Consider the following 16,232-nt stretch of genomic DNA (forward strand, 5'->3'; position numbering starts at 1 on the left):
TATTAGCACAGGAAGTGCGTCACTAAAAAATTTATTGCATCCCAATTTTCTTTTCATACAAAATCATTTTTTTTACACAAAAAGAATCATAAACAAAAAAATATAATTTACTCTATAAAAATATTTAAAGCTTAAAAAAAAAAAAAAAAAAAATGTATCCTCGTCGGAAGATAAAAAAATATTGGTCTTCCTAAAATTAGGACGGTTTCACCAGGTTTCGTTGCAATTGATAAGAATATTATTTTAACAGTATATATCTCAATTGACTTGATGACTGATTGATGTAAAGAATGGGACAAAATAGTGACCAACAAACCAGAGACGGACAAATATATAACGTTTTGTTCCAACGCAACTTAGGTGACCAATGGGAGACAACCGTTGATGTAATCCGGATACTTTTACCGAAGGTGCAGTTCGTTGTTTAGACCAAGAACCTAGACAAGATGGCGTTTCTCCGGGAAGCGTTCCAGGCATTTCATGCCTATTTTTGGGATGAAAAATTTTGGTTACCAGAGAAAATATCTTGGAAGGACTTTGAAAATCATAGTGACGATTTATATCATCCTGTTGTTTCAGACTTAAAATACGTGATATTGTGCGGTTGTTTGCTATTCGCCGTACGGAAGCTATACGAAAGGTGAGTGTTTCATCGGCGTGGAGAATACACATCGTTTTTGTTGTAATAATATAATAGCATGTGAACGATATAAACACGTTTATTTCTTTTGTTACTTTAAAGTAAATCTGGAAAAATTAACAAGATTTTAATTCAAGCTTTCATATTTAATATACAATCATACACTACAGTAATACGGTGCTGTGGGACATAGAAAACAGGCGCCGCCCCGTTTTTATGCATCATCCTTCAAACCGCTCCTGTGTGATTCATTCTCGCGCTTCTGAATCAATCGCCTCTAGATGACGTTGTTTATATTTATGTTTATGTACAACTGTGAGCGTGCTTGTTTATTATCCTAATTTAACGAATTTTTAGAATGTGGAGTGAACATCTCTGGCACAGAAGTATCTACAATCATGTGTATTATTTCTGATGTACACTCGGTATTGAACGTAATCAATACACTATTTCAAGTGCAACCTGAACAATAGATTAATTGAAGCATACAGTCCAGTACAATTCTTTTATTGCTATTAACAAATCTGTTTTTAATACGAAGGTCGGAATAGTTACCGAAAACGGTGGATTTTAAATATGCATTGTGTGTGTGTTTTTTAAATTATGTCTGTGACAGTTATATGCACTGTTGGCTGCTTATTTTGTGCATTAACTAGCTCATTCTTATCTTTATTCCACCATAATTGAATAGTTACATAAATACATGCTTATACCTAATGAATAATTAGTGAATTAGTATAGAAATATGTGCAAAATAAATCATGTGACAAATAACAAAAGTAGAATCAATTCATTGACAGAAAATGTGCTGCATATAAAATTAATCGAGGAATAGAAAGAGAAGAAACAAAAATTTATATAAAATATCAAAAATATGCTACAAAAAACTTCAGCTTTTTTAACAACGTAGAATTAGTATGATATGTTCAGGATTGCAGCGAACATTATTGAATGTTAAATCTGACACTTTGATTATAAACGAGAAACAGTCCAATCTAAACGATATTAGGTCTTTTACGTTAGTAAACAACTCTTGCAGTTCTAAAGGACCAGCCCCTAGCAAAGTAGTAATGGAACAATCACGTTCTAAAGTGTCAACATATACAGCAACTGGATAGTGATTCACAATTTTTGTAAGGAAAACTTCCCGTAGATCTACAATATCGGGATGGCAACCATCAATCAATAAATATATTTTTACTCTATCATATATTTTCATTGTAGATTTTGAAATTTTGTTACAGCATATAATAAGGTAAATGGAATGGTATACCCTAATAGTTGATGAGCTGTATTGTGTAACCTTATACTAGTATGTTGATAAAATGGTCAGGTGGCACAGTGGATTGTCACCTTTCACCAAAGCGAAATGATAGGGGTTTAGTTTAAACATATTTTATTGATACAAAAGGATTGGGCACAAGTTATTAAACTTATATGAAGCCCTCTCCAACACATGTTACAAACATTTATATTAACAATTCGAAGATGGCAGACTTTCAACATCGTGATAACAAGTATATTAAAAACAGGGGTTTGACTCCCTCACCAGAAATGAAAAGATATCAAGTGGGTTTTCTCAAAACAGCAGTTTCCTGCCATTTAGGACTTCCTTCATACTCTGAACTGGGCCAACAAGAGTGATTAATATAAGTTGATATAACTTGTTTCACAATCGTTTTAAAATAAATGAAGTTGAATATACTGATCATGCATGGTAACAGTAAAACTAGTCAGCTATATATGTTAGGAAAACATATTTTTACATATCTGCTTAATCAATTTACCATGTTTTAAAGGGTTATTTTTTTCTGTTTACAAATGCTTATATATGATCATAACATGTATATTAATTTTTTGTTGCCTTTTCATTCAATAGTTGTATGACGTACGTACAGCACTTTTATTTGTGCATGTTATATAACTGCCAGAATGAGATGAAGCTACACTGTAAATGCCTAGCTACTAATGATTGAATGTCAGTTGATTGCAAGAACATGAAATAAAACCCTATCTAAAACTCTCTTATAAACTTGTGCATAACCAATATTTTTCACGTTCTCAAATTCTATTTTCTATTCTTCCACCTTTGGAGAAAGATAACACTGATCACTGATAGAAACCAGGTCCTTAATAACAAGGAGGTGATTGATTTAGTTACACAAACCAGGTTCTAATTACAAGGAGGTGATTGAAGGGGGGGGGTCATCGCAATTTTTTCTCTCACTTATTTTGACACAAAAACAGGTTACTTAATGTTGCCAGATAAGTTCACTGATATAAAGTCCTCATAGCAACGGTCATATGGTGTCATATCACAATAACAGATAAACACTTTTAAAGGATAGTCATGTTTATTTTATGTGAGATATATATATATCTGTTGACCTCTTATCTTATATGAATCAAATGTATTGTGCTCCCTAATATTTTACAAAGGATTAAGTCCAGACTTACTTAATCCTTTGTTCAACTTAAACACTGAGTAAAACCTACTGAACCCTTTGTTTATTTCAAACAATCAAGTCAGACTTACTTATATGATTAACCCTTTGTTCAACTCAAACACTGAGGTAAGAACTACTTAATCCTTTGTTTAACTCAATCACTGAGGTAAGAACTACTTAATCCTTTGTTTAACTCAAACACTGAGGTAAGAACTACTTAATCCTTTGTTTAACTCAAACACTGAGGTAAGAACTACTTAATCCTTTGTTTAACTCAATCACTGAGGTAAGAACTACTTAATCCTTTGTTTAACTCAAACACTGAGGTAAGAACTACTTAATCCTTTGTTTAACTCAAACACTGAGGTAAGAACTACTTAATCCTTTGTTTAACTCAATCACTGAGGTAAGAACTACTTAATCCTTTGTTTAACTCAATCACTGAGGTAAGAACTACTTAATCCTTTGTTTTACTGAAAGTTTGAGGTAGGAACTACTTAATCCTTTGTTTAACTCAATCACTGAGGTAAGAATTACTTAATCCTCTGTTAAACTCAAACACTGAGGTTAGAACTACTTAATCCTTTGTTTAACTCAATCTATTGAGTATAAAGTACTTAATCCTTTGTTTAACTCAATCACTGAGGTAAGAACTACTTAATCCTTTGTTTAACTCAATCACTGAGATAAGAACTGCTTAATGCTTTGTTTAACTCAATCACTGAGGTAAGAACTAATTAATCCTTTGTTTAACTCAAACACTGAGGAAAGAACTACTTTATCCTTTGTTAAACTCAAACACTGAGGTTAGAACTACTTAATCCTTTGTTTAACTCAATCTATTGAGTATAAAGTACTTAATTCTTTGTTTAACTCAAACACTGAGGTAAGAACTACTTAATCCTTTGTTTAACTCAAACACTGCTCAAGGCAAGAACTACTTAATCCTTTGTTTAACTCAATCACTGAGGTAAGAACTACCTAATCCTTTGTTTAACTCAATCACTGAGGTAAGATCTGCTTAATCCTTTGTTTAACTCAATCACTGAGGTAAGAATTACTTAATACTTTGTTTAACTCAATCACTGAGTTAAGAACTACTTTATCCTTTGTTTAACTCAAACACTGAGGTAAGAACTACTTAATCCTTTGTTTAACTCAAACACTCAGATAAGAACTACTTAATCCTTTGTTTAACTCAATCACTGAGTTAAGAATTACTTAATCCTTTGTTTAACTCAATCACTGAGGTAAGAACTACTTTATCCTTTGTTTAACTCGATCACTTGGGCAAGAACTACTTAATCCTTTGTTTAATTCAAACATCCGAGTAAGAACTACTTAATCATTTGTTGAACCGTTAAATCACTTTCCCGGAACCTTAGATTGACCCCCATTTCTAGAATATTGATTCTTCATAAAAAAATCAACTCTGAATAAGTGTGACCACTTGTTCGTCTGATTCTATGTTCTCAAACTAGGGGGAGATAAGCTACATGTAGTAGTAAAATGAAGAAAAAGGGAAATTCTTCATTAAAAAAGCTTAAGGGCTGGTAGCTATATATATACGTATATATAGCAAGTGTACTGCAACCTATGAGTTCAGTGAATCAGAGTTTGTGGTAAAATCTACATCTTCCTTTTACATTTAGTTTGATGTGTGTTTTTTTTATTGATGATCGCTTTATTCATGCAGTATATATATGATACAGAGTAATTACATGTATTTTCATTGTGATGCTGCCATAACTTTGTATGCAAGTACCATACTAGACTAAGACTGTCCAGTATGGGTTATGTGAGGTATGCATTGGTTTGGTTTGTTTGTGTCTTATGTCCTATTAACAGCTAAGGTCATTTAAGGACGTGCCAGGTTTTCGTGGTAGAGGAAAGCCGAAGTACCTGGAGAAAAAACACCAACACATGCATGCGTGAAGAGAGGTGGATGGCTAGTGATTGTAGCTGGTCATGATCAGACGCCTTAACCATTCGACCACCATGGCCGCTAGTGTTGTAATATTTTAAGCCACTGACCTTCATTACATGTATGTATATTATAATAGAAGCAGAATGATCCTTACAGACGAAATTACTAAAAAAGAACAAATCTCTACGTCAAGGCCTCAGTCAAAAGGTTTTTTCAAAACACACATTACACTAAATGTGATAGGAATGTATATTTTACTTCTTGATTTCTTTAAAATCAATAGGTAATGTTTGTTTCAGTTCCCTTTATGTGATGCTAGAGTAAAAAGATATTATGTAAATGCCTTCAGTACGATACATAATACTTTGTCAGAATTTATTCTTCTGTTCTAAGCTACACTTTTGTTATCAGTGTATGATGATTATGTAAATACAACTTTATGTTAGTAATTATAATACATTTACTTCGTTATCGCTAATGTTCATTATATACATGTGTATATATATATATGTGTATATATATATATGTGTGAACCAAGTCTGGTAACATCTGGTCACAAATTGTGGGTATCTGAATACATTGTATATGCTTGTTATACATTGTCCCTATATAGTGGACCTTGTCAGCAACATAACCATCGAGGAAAACGTAATGATTTGGGTTAATGACCGAAGAAACAAGTTATTATTGATTAATAAAGTGATGTCAATCAGATATAACGAAATGTCCGTGGGGCAGCTTACTTGCAAAAACTCCCTATTTTGGAGGGAAACTCCCCGACTTCAGATCCTTAAATCTAATATTTCCAACCAATGAATTTCCTGAACTTTTCCTATATATTCTAAGATCTAATGGTTTTACCTGAAGGCACATAAACCTCATGGAAATTTCAAAAGCTTGGCAAGATGTTTAAACTTTACAAGTTGTTTGCTTGACAATTACAAATATTTAGTTAAAATCTAGTGATGCCAAAAGACTTTCATAAAAAAATATGTAATAAATTCTGACGTTTTAAGATTTCACAAGAAGACTTGCTAAAGCTTGTTTTCTTTGAAAATTTCCTAAGTAACGAACTGTAGTGAGATGAACATTATAAATAGTCCTGAGCCATCGAACATTACTTGTACAGTACAAATAATCAATAAGTAGATTAAAACCTATTTTAAAGTGTTCTCATTTTGGAAATATAAATGTAGAACTAAAAGTTGTTTTTTTTTAAATTTTTATATAAAAATAAGTTTACATAGATCTGTAAGTTATTTACATCATTTCATTATAATTTAGATTTCAACAAATTTTATTGGACAAAAAATTGAACAATTGGATGGGACAACAGGCTTAGCCTATATGTATATGTCGGTATAGATGGACAAAAAGCATTATAATCTCTTAAAGCAATATTTTTCTTACTACTAAATGTAAACGTAAACTCCAAACCCTATATCTTACTATGAAGGAAATTAATCCATGCACACCTTTTTGAACTTAGGTGGTTTTATCTTAGTACATGAACCTCCTTTCAAAGAAAACTGACGGAAAAGTTCGACAATAGCTAATAATACCTTGTACACAGACTTTTGTCCATTGTGTTCAGCAGATGTTTTGAAAAAGGTTAGGTATCTTTTAAATAATACTTTGCAAAGACTTTAAATAAACATCCTGTTGAAACAGGAATTATATTTCTAATCTCCGTTCATGTCTATTTGTTTGTAGGTTTTAAAGGTTGGATTTTCTTTGTATCATATTTAAATACCTGACCATATGCATACAGGCTGTAATACAGATCTGCCATGTTATATAAAGAATACGACACTTCAACACTTTGAATATAGACTAAATGTGGGAAAGCTGCGCATGCAGGTGGATTTGTTTCCCTTCTGGTTCTTTGGTGGACCTGTAGGTGGATTTGTATCCCGTCTGGTTCTTTGGTGGACCTGTAAGTGGATTTGTTTTCATACTGGTTCTTTGGTGGACCTGTAGGTGGATTTGTATCCCTTCTGGTTCTCTCTTTGGTGGATTTGTTTCCCTTCTGGTTCTCTCTTTTGTGGAGCTGAAGGTGGATTTGTTTCCATACTGGTTCTCTCATTTGTGGAGCTGAAGGTGGATTTGTTTCCATACTGGTTCTCTCATTTGTGGAGCTGAAAGTGGATTTGTTTCCTTACTGGTTCTCTCTTTGGTTGATTTGTTTCCCTTCAGGTTCTCTCTTTGGTTGAGCTGAAGGTGGATTTGTTTCCATACTGGTTCTCTCATTTGTGGAGCTGAAGGTGGATTTGTTTCCATACTGGTTCTCTCATTTGTGGAGCTGAAGGTGGATTTGTTTCCATACTGGTTCTGTCTTTTGTGGAGCTGAAGGTGGATTTGTTTCCATACTGGTTCTTTGGTGGACATGTAGGTGGATTTGTTTCCATACTGGTTCTTTGGTGGACCTGTAGGTGGATTTGTTTCAATACTGGTTCTTTGGTGGACATGTAGGTGGATTTTTTCCATACTGGTTCTTTGGTGGACCTATAAGTGGATTTGTTTCCATACTGGTTCTTTGATTGATCTGTAGGTGGATTTGTTTCAAAAATGGTTCTTTGGTGGACCTGTATGTGGATTTGTTTCCGTTCTGGTTCTTTGTTGTACCTGTAGGTGGATTTGTTTCCCTTCTGGTTCTTTGGTGGACCTATAGGTGGATTTGTTTCCTTACTGGTTCTCTCTTTGGTGGACCTGTAGGTGGATTTGTTTCCATACTGGTTCTTTGGTGGACCTGTAGATGGATTTGTTTTAATACTGGTTCTTTGGTGGACCTGTAGGTGGATTTGTTTTCATACTGGTTCTTTGGTGGACCTGTAGGTGGATTTGTTTCCATACTGGTTTTTTGGTGGACCTGTAGGTGGATTTGTTTCCCTTCTGGTTATTTGGTGGACCTGTAGGTGGATTTGTTTCCATACTGGTTCTTTGGTGGACCTGTAGATGGATTTTTTTCCATACTGGTTCTTTGGTGGACCTGTAGGTGGATTTGTTTTAATACTGGTTCTTTGGTGGACCAGTAGGTGGATTTGTTTTAATACTGGTTCTTTGGTGGACCTATAGGTGGATTTGTTGCCATACTGGTTCTTTGTTGGATATGTAGGTGGATTTGTTTTCTTGCTTGTTTTTGTTGGACCAATAGATCACCATATCAAATTAAAAAAAAAAAGTCTTTTGGATTCCAAAATAAGGACCATATCCCCCATTGTCTATATTTAGTAACAGTGACCTTGGCCTTGTTCTTGGAAACTTATTGGCTATTGCACATCTACATATAACAGTGTATCTCCATGTCAAATTAGGAAAGATTATAAATTACTCTGTTGGATTCCAAGATAAGGACCATATCCTTCACCACGTGATCTGTTTTTAGTAATAATAACGTTGACCTTGATCTTAGTAACTTTTTAAACCCCTATCGCACATTGCTTATCACAGTGTATCACCATGTCAATTATCAGAAAAATCATTTTGGATTCAGAGACAAAATCTGAATATCAAAGTTGGGACATATGGACACAGTGATTACTATAGGGCAACCATATCTCTGATGCTGGGCCCTAGTAAAGAATACACCTGATCCTACCCTTTTACAACAGTTTTTCATTGTAACGTCACAGTTCCTTCTGAACATGTGCACCAAATGGTCATAAGTAACCTGTGGTCTAGTTTTTAGTGCCTTTTGGTATGTTGGAGATCTTTAACATTTGTTAATACATATCAACCTAGTGCTCATGTACCTAGTGCTTTTTGTTTTGCTGTAGATTTCACAGCTGTTATTTTTTATGTTTCCATGGAAGTGAGCTGTACAATTACCACATTATTATTGCACATGTGGACCATTCAAGAAACCATTGGAATACAATGTATTTCTTTGCTTCGCTTTGTAAACAAATCAAGCTAGTGGTCTAATGCCTTTTGCTGCACTGGAGATTTTTCTTTCGTTCCTTTTTTTATTATTTTACCATATGGAAACAGTTGAATTGTGGCAGAAGAAGAGGAATAAGGCACACGCAGATTATATCAATGTCAGTCTTTGTCTTGACCTCAGTCTTTGTCTTGACCTTGACCTGCCCATAGTGTGATAAATTTGTGGATTTTGCTGAAAAATACAAAACAACCAGCTCATTCAGTGTTGAAAATATGTGGTGAAATGTTGATCATAGATGTGTATACATGTGTGTGTAGGTTTTAGCAGTGTTCGTTGTTCATTGTTGTAAACTGATGATACAGTACTGTACTAGGCACAGTAATCCTCTGATCTCTTTGAATTAATATTTAATGTTGTTACAAATTATACAAGATGTACAAAAGTTCTTTTGCGACCAGATTTCAGGACCATCTTCATGTTCAACCAGTGTAGCAAGCTTAACATTTCTATGATAATTATATATAAACAACAAGGAATATAATAGGAAATCAAGCCAATTTTATATGCACATACACGTGTACCTATATGGTTTGTAAGTTCTGAACATTGTTGATAGTTTTCAAATTTCTGTACATATATACATTGTATTGGGTGTGTGTGTGTATAACTATATCTGGGAGCCACCAATAGCAGGTTTAGAGTATGTATACATTGTATGTAGCCTGTAATTTCCTGAGGAAAACATTGAATGAAAGACCTTTCCAAGGTCAAGCCCAGTACAGAATAATAGAATAACCTTGGAGGTTTTCTTCCGAATGTGTACACTTCATGAATATAATAACAATCATAATTTGGCCCCCTTTCAGGTACTGGGTTGAACTATCACAAGTACAGTATTCTGAACCAAGGTACACTCAAAACCCTTAACCAATAAGGACTTATTATATGACATGTAACAGATCCATTGTAGTTTTCAATATGTTCATTTCCACAAAATGGAATCCAACTTTTATTTCCAAAACACCTTCCCATGAATTCTCCACTTTTGTTTTTAACTGTATGCACATGAATACAGTTTAACGAATTTGAACCAAAGTATCCGAAAAATGTTGTTCCCGAAACATCTTTCGTGTCAGCAGGTTTCTCTTCATAATTACCATCATCTCCTGATCAGTCTTGCTGTATTGTATGATCGGGATTGTAGAGTCAGTAGTTTTGAATATGTATGGTCAGGATCGTAGAGTCTGTAGTTATGTATATGTATGGTCAGGATCGTAGAGTCTGTAGTTCTGTATCTGTATGATCAGGATCGTAGAGTCTGTAGTTTTGTATCTGTATGATCAGGATCGTAAAGTCTGTAGTTCTGTATCTGTATGATCAGGATCGTAGAGTCTGTAGTTCTGTATATGTGTGGTCAGGATCGTAGAGTCTCAAGTTCTGTATATGTATGATCATGATTGTAGAGTCTGTAGTTTTGTCTATGTATGGTCAGGATCGTAGAGTCTGTAGTTTTGTATATGTATGATCAGTATTGTAGAGTCTGTAGTTTTGTATATGTATGGTCAGGATCGTAGAGTCTGTAGTTCTGTATATGTATGATCATAATTGTAGAGTCTGTAGTTCTGTATATGTATGATCAGGATCGTAGAGTCTGTAGTTCTGTATATGTATGATCAGGATCGTAAAGTCCGTAGTTTTGTATATGTATGATCAGGATCGTAGAGTCTGTAGTTTTGTATATGTATGGTCAGGATCGTAGAGGTTGTAGTTCTGTATATGTATGATCAGGATCGTAGAGTTTGTAGTTCTGTATATGTATGATCAGGATCGTAGAGTCTGTAGTTTTGTATATGTATGGTCAGGATCGTAGAGGGTGTAGTTCTGTATATGTATGATCAGGATCGTAGAGTCTGTATATGTATGATCAGGATCGTAAAGTCCGTAGTTTTGTATATGAATGATCAGGATCGTAGAGTCTGTAGTTTTGTATATGTATGGTCAGGATCGTAGAGTCTGTAGTTTTGTATATGTATGGTCAGGATCGTGGAGTCTGCAGTTATGTATATGTATGGTCAGGATCGTAGAGTCTGTAGTTCTGTATCTATGATCAGGATCGTAGAGTTTGTAGTTTTGTATATGTATGATCAGGATCGTAGAGTCTGTAGTTTTGTATATGTATGATCAGGATCGTAGAGGCTGTAGTTTTGTATATGTATGGTCAGGATCGTAGAGGCTGCAGTTATGTATATGTATGGTCAGGATCGTAGAGTCTGCAGTTATGAATATGTATGGTCAGGATCGTAGAGTCTGTAGTTCTGTATCTATGATCAGGATCGTAGAGTTTATAGTTTTGTATATGTATGATCAGGATCGTAGAGTCTAGTTCTGTATATGTATGATCAGGATCGTAGAGTCTAGTTCTGTATATGGATGATCAGGATCGTAGAGTCTGTAGTTTTGTATATGTATGGTCAGGATCGTAAAGTCTGCAGTTATGTATATGTATGGTCAGAATCGTAGAGTCTGTAGTTCTGTATCTGTATGGTCAGGATCGTAGAGTCTGTAGTTTTGTATATGTATGGTCAGGATCGTAGAGTCTGCAGTTATGTATATGTATGGTCAGGATCGTAGAGTCTGTAGTTCTGTATCTGTATGATCAGGATCGTAGAGTTTGTAGTTTTGTATATGTATGATCAGGATCGTAGAGTCTGTAGTTCTGTATCTGTATGATCAGGATTGTAGAGTTTGTAGTTCTGTATATGTATGATCAGCATCGTAGAGTCTGTAGTTTTGTATATGTATGGTCAGGATCGTAGAGTCTGTAGGTTTGTATATGTATGGTCAGGATCGTAGAGTCTGCAGTTATGTATATGTATGGTCAGGATCGTAGAGGCTGTAGTTTTGTATATGTATGGTCAGGATCGTAGAGTCTGCAGTTATGTATATGTATGGTCAGGATCGTAGAGGCTGTAGTTTTGTATATGTATGGTCAGGATCGTAGAGTCTGCAGTTATGTATATGTATGGTCAGGATTGTAGAGTCTGTAGTTTTATATATGTATGGTATATGTATGATCAGGATCGTAGAGTCTGTAGGTTTGTATATGTATGGTCAGGATCGTAGAGTCTGCAGTTATGTATATGTATGGGCAGGATCGTAGAGTCTGTAGTTCTGTATCTGTATTATCAGGATTGTAGAGTTTGTAGTTCTGTATATGTATGATCAGCATCGTAGAGTCTGTAGTTTTGTATATGTATGGCCAGGATCGTAGAGGCTGTAGTTTTGTATATGTATGGTCAGGATCGTAGAGACTGCAGTTATGTATATGTATGGTCAGGATCGTAGAGTCTGTAGGTTTGTATATGTATGGTCAGGATCGTAGAGTCTGGAGTTCTGTATCTGTATGATCAGGATCGTAGAGTTTGTAGTTTTGTATATGTATGATCAGGATCGTAGAGTCTGGAGTTCTGTATCTGTATGATCAGGATCGTAGAGTTTGTAGTTCTGTATATGTATGATCAGCATCGTAGAGTCTGTAGTTTTGTATATGTATGGTCAGGATCGTAGAGTCTGCAGTTATGTGTATGTATGGTCAGGATCGTAGAGTCTGTAGTTTTGTATATGTATGGGACATTGAACAGACTGCTGCCGCCATTTCAACATATTGGGATTTTAATCTTTCTCATCTTTATTGCCTGCCTTCCATGGTGTGAATCTTGACACAAATCATCATATGACCTATATTTAGGTGTTCAGTCAACATTAGATCCCACACAGCTGCTTTCTGACCTACATACAAATAAATTTATACTTGTGAAATATGAAGCATCACTTTTTTCAATGGGAATAATTCAGATACGAAGAAATGTCAATATTTAAGAAAATACAAAATACCAGCCTGTGCAGTGTATGAATAAAAAATTACCAGTATACAATTTAATTTCAAAGTTCAAGTAGCTAGCCCTGGTGACACAAAATTTCTAAAGATGCATTGATTTCCATAAGATGACATAATATATAATAGACTGAGATTATGATGTCTGTAATTTTCATTCATATCAGGTTCCAGCTTGTGATTTCTAAATAATGTTATTACGACAATGGAGGTTGTCCCTGTTCTTTTGTGTCTAGGTCTGTTCACACATGTATCAGGATTTCTACTCGTGTGATTAAAATATTTGGTAATGTGCATATATCTATGTCCACATTATTGTTTTAGATTCAAATCACAAAAAAATAAAAAAATATTTGTATTTTTGGTCTATGATAAAAACATTGCATCCAAGCGAAACCTGCTATTTAAAACTACGTTACTGCTGGACTCACACGTGTTTTGATACACTCTGTATTTGATGTATTCCTTTTTTCCCCAACATAAAACTCCTGCATTTGTGTGTGCTTCTGTAAAATCCTGCATTTGTATGTGTTTCTGTATAAAACCGGTTACTCATACCACGATAATAGGATTTCCTCTCATTACTTTACTGGCCGGCCGATACACCAAGGACTGGTAATAACACGAAGGAAATGTCCATGTATCCTAATGTCAGTCATCCAATATGAATATTGTGATTGATTATTACTTCTGTTGACTCATACCTTCTCGTTAGTTAATTAAGGACGAGTTTCTCTTATGTCTGATTAACTTGACAATGTATGTTCATACAAAACATTTTGATATGTATAAACAAATATTTTAAAAATATTCCAAAAATGTATTATTTAAATTTATATAATATTGATATATCTGTCAATACTGCATGTTTAGGATTCACAATTATCATCACATATACATTATTTGTTAAAGATGATTAAGGGATAAATCAGGATTCCAAATGAGTGTTAAGCTGAAGATGCTTCAATTGTGTTAATTAGTTGAACGGTAGTAGAGGGAGTATGACCTCACCTCCTGTATTACTGGTGTACATGCAGAGCTCCAGCAGATCAGGTGAGCTGTATCACCCGTTAGTCAGCACATCTTCTACACACTGTTTAGCCTTCATTAGTGGCAAGTGTATTGATTTTCCTACAGGTATAATACTGATTGCCCCACTATTTATACCTGTACACTAGATATTATATATGGTGTCGTCTGATCGTAGGCTAACTAGGCACGGGAAATAAAGTGTAGAAATACTGCTGTGACGATGCTGTAAGGTTAAAGTGGCCCATTCAAGTCTTTAATCAAACATAGAAATGTGTCCTATTAATACAAGTATCGGGCTGTCTGGCCATAGGCTTATAGGCAAGGGAAGACAACTCTGATAATGAATATAGCTATGATTGGCAATTCAAGGGTATCATTCAGGTAAACAATAGCCTTTCAGGTCTAAATATATAATGTGTAATATGTATGGGTGCATTTCTGGATCATAGGCAAGACAAAAAGAAATAATTAAATAAAATATTGATTGACTCGTAGATTTTGATCTTTTTGATTTGTCGATAATTTGAATACAGATGTGTTTGAATTAAAGTTTCTCACTATCTAGTCTATAGCTAATCTTCATTCTTAAAACACATCATTGGATGTCAATAATTAATTCTATAGCTTATTGTTATTTAGAGAAATTTCTTTGAACACTAACGGGTATCACATGTGACCTATAACGTAGTTTTGACAAGCATATATTATAGTTATCTACAAAACATGTAAGCCTATGATATGATTGCTCTGTGGAGCATTCTCAGTATCAGTGTTCTATTTTATAGAGGAAATTCCCGACATCTAATGACCTAGATAGTGCTCTAGTTAGAGGACAGGCTCTGTTATAATATAGGAAAACCAGTGGCACTAACAGGTGACCTGTTTCAAGAGGAGGATTAGTTCAACAGTCATATTATTTTAGTTTATAATATAAAACCAACAGTATCACATGACCCTTTGAAGTTAGAGGAGTACTCCAAATGCAACAGTATTAAATGACATTTAGAAGTTAGAGGAGTAGCTCACCTGAGTTAAACTGAGTCAACTTACTGTTATTTATGTAAAAGAAAACCACTGGCATCACCTGTTCCAATCAGAGGAGTAACTCATCTGAGTTAATATCATGGAAAACCAACAGTATCAAACTACTTTTTGAAGTTTGGGGAATAACTCATCTGAGTTAAACTGAGTCAATCACTATAGTGTTATATCATGTAAAACCAACAGTATCAAACTACTTTTTGAAGTTTGGGGAATAACTCATCTGAGTTAAACTGAGTCAATAACTGTTGTTGATATAAAGGAAAACCACTGGCATCACTTGTTCTAATTAGAGGAGTAACTTATCCGAGTGAAACTGAGTCATTACTATAGTTCATTTAGGAAGTTGAGAAATGTATTGGCTGGTTGCAAAGGCCCTATAACCACGGATAATGATTTGTGAACCGCTTTGAGACGACCTACGAACTAGGTTGTGATTAAGCGGTATATAATAAACTCAAATTATTAATATTATTTAGGAAACCTCCTGCTGACCTCGAAGTGAGAGTTTTGACAGCATTAGAATTCTTGTTTGTCGCATTGTTTATTTCAGGGGAAGCTTTTGATAAGTATTGATTGTATGGGAAATAAAATGATATAAAAGCAGTTGAAAACACCCATTTGGGATGTCGTCACTTTTCTTTTGAAAAATAGATGTTGTCATAATAAAACCGCTAGGATTAGTTAATTTGTTCCAGCTACATACTGGAGTATATTTAGGTCATCTGATCATATGAGCTTGTACTTTTGTGTTTGCATTACTTGATTCCATCACTACATACCTACACTGATACCTACATATATACTCTATAGGGATGTTAACATGCCTGAAATTCTTGGTGACTAGATAATGATAACGACCCTTGACCTCTGATAATCTTCTTTATCATCCAGGTGTGGTAGCTTAGGGCTGTCTAACATTGACCTGGTTATAATGACAGCACAGTGCTATTACTGATACAATTGATAAATATTGTGTTTACCAGTTGTGTGTACTTGATATGTTATCTCTCAGATTGTCTCCCCTGGAAAAAATGTGTCTACTGTTGAATTGTATAGTCATCCTGTAGCTATATATAAGTCTAACTGCCCTTGATCTAGTTTTGCTTTATATTTACCCCCCCCCCCCCTCTTATACACTGTTTTAACTGTGTCTGGTGGTTGTCAACATTAAGCTGTACTGTATTACCTCCCCATGTTATACACTGTTGACTTAACTGTGTCTATTAAGCTGTACTGTATTACCTCCCCATGTAATACACTGTTGACTTAATTGTGTCTGGTGGTTGTCAGCATTAACCTGTACTGTATTACCTCCCCTTGTTATACACTGTTGACTTAATTATGTCTGGTGGTTGTCAACATTA

General features: G+C 34.7%; 1 protein-coding gene across 3 annotated transcripts in view; it reads left to right on the top strand.

Moving 5' to 3' along the window:
• Positions 1-404: 404 nt before the first annotated feature.
• Positions 405-16,232, top strand: part of LOC110463365 (ceramide synthase 2-like) — an 85,125-nt gene continuing 69,297 nt past the window's right edge. For 2 of the 3 annotated variants that reach the window (XM_021517892.1, XM_021517891.1), the window contains exons 1-2: positions 405-640; positions 2,520-2,528. In XM_021517892.1, the coding sequence (XP_021373567.1) occupies positions 447-640; positions 2,520-2,528 (203 nt within the window). In that variant the 5' untranslated portion in view covers positions 405-446. The remainder of the gene's footprint in view (positions 641-2,519; positions 2,529-16,232) is intronic. The other variant, XM_021517893.1, reaches the window with a different exon arrangement.

This window comes from Mizuhopecten yessoensis, unplaced genomic scaffold (assembly GCF_002113885.1).
Source record: "Mizuhopecten yessoensis strain PY_sf001 unplaced genomic scaffold, ASM211388v2 scaffold10891, whole genome shotgun sequence".
Lineage (NCBI taxonomy): Eukaryota > Metazoa > Mollusca > Bivalvia > Pectinida > Pectinidae > Mizuhopecten > Mizuhopecten yessoensis.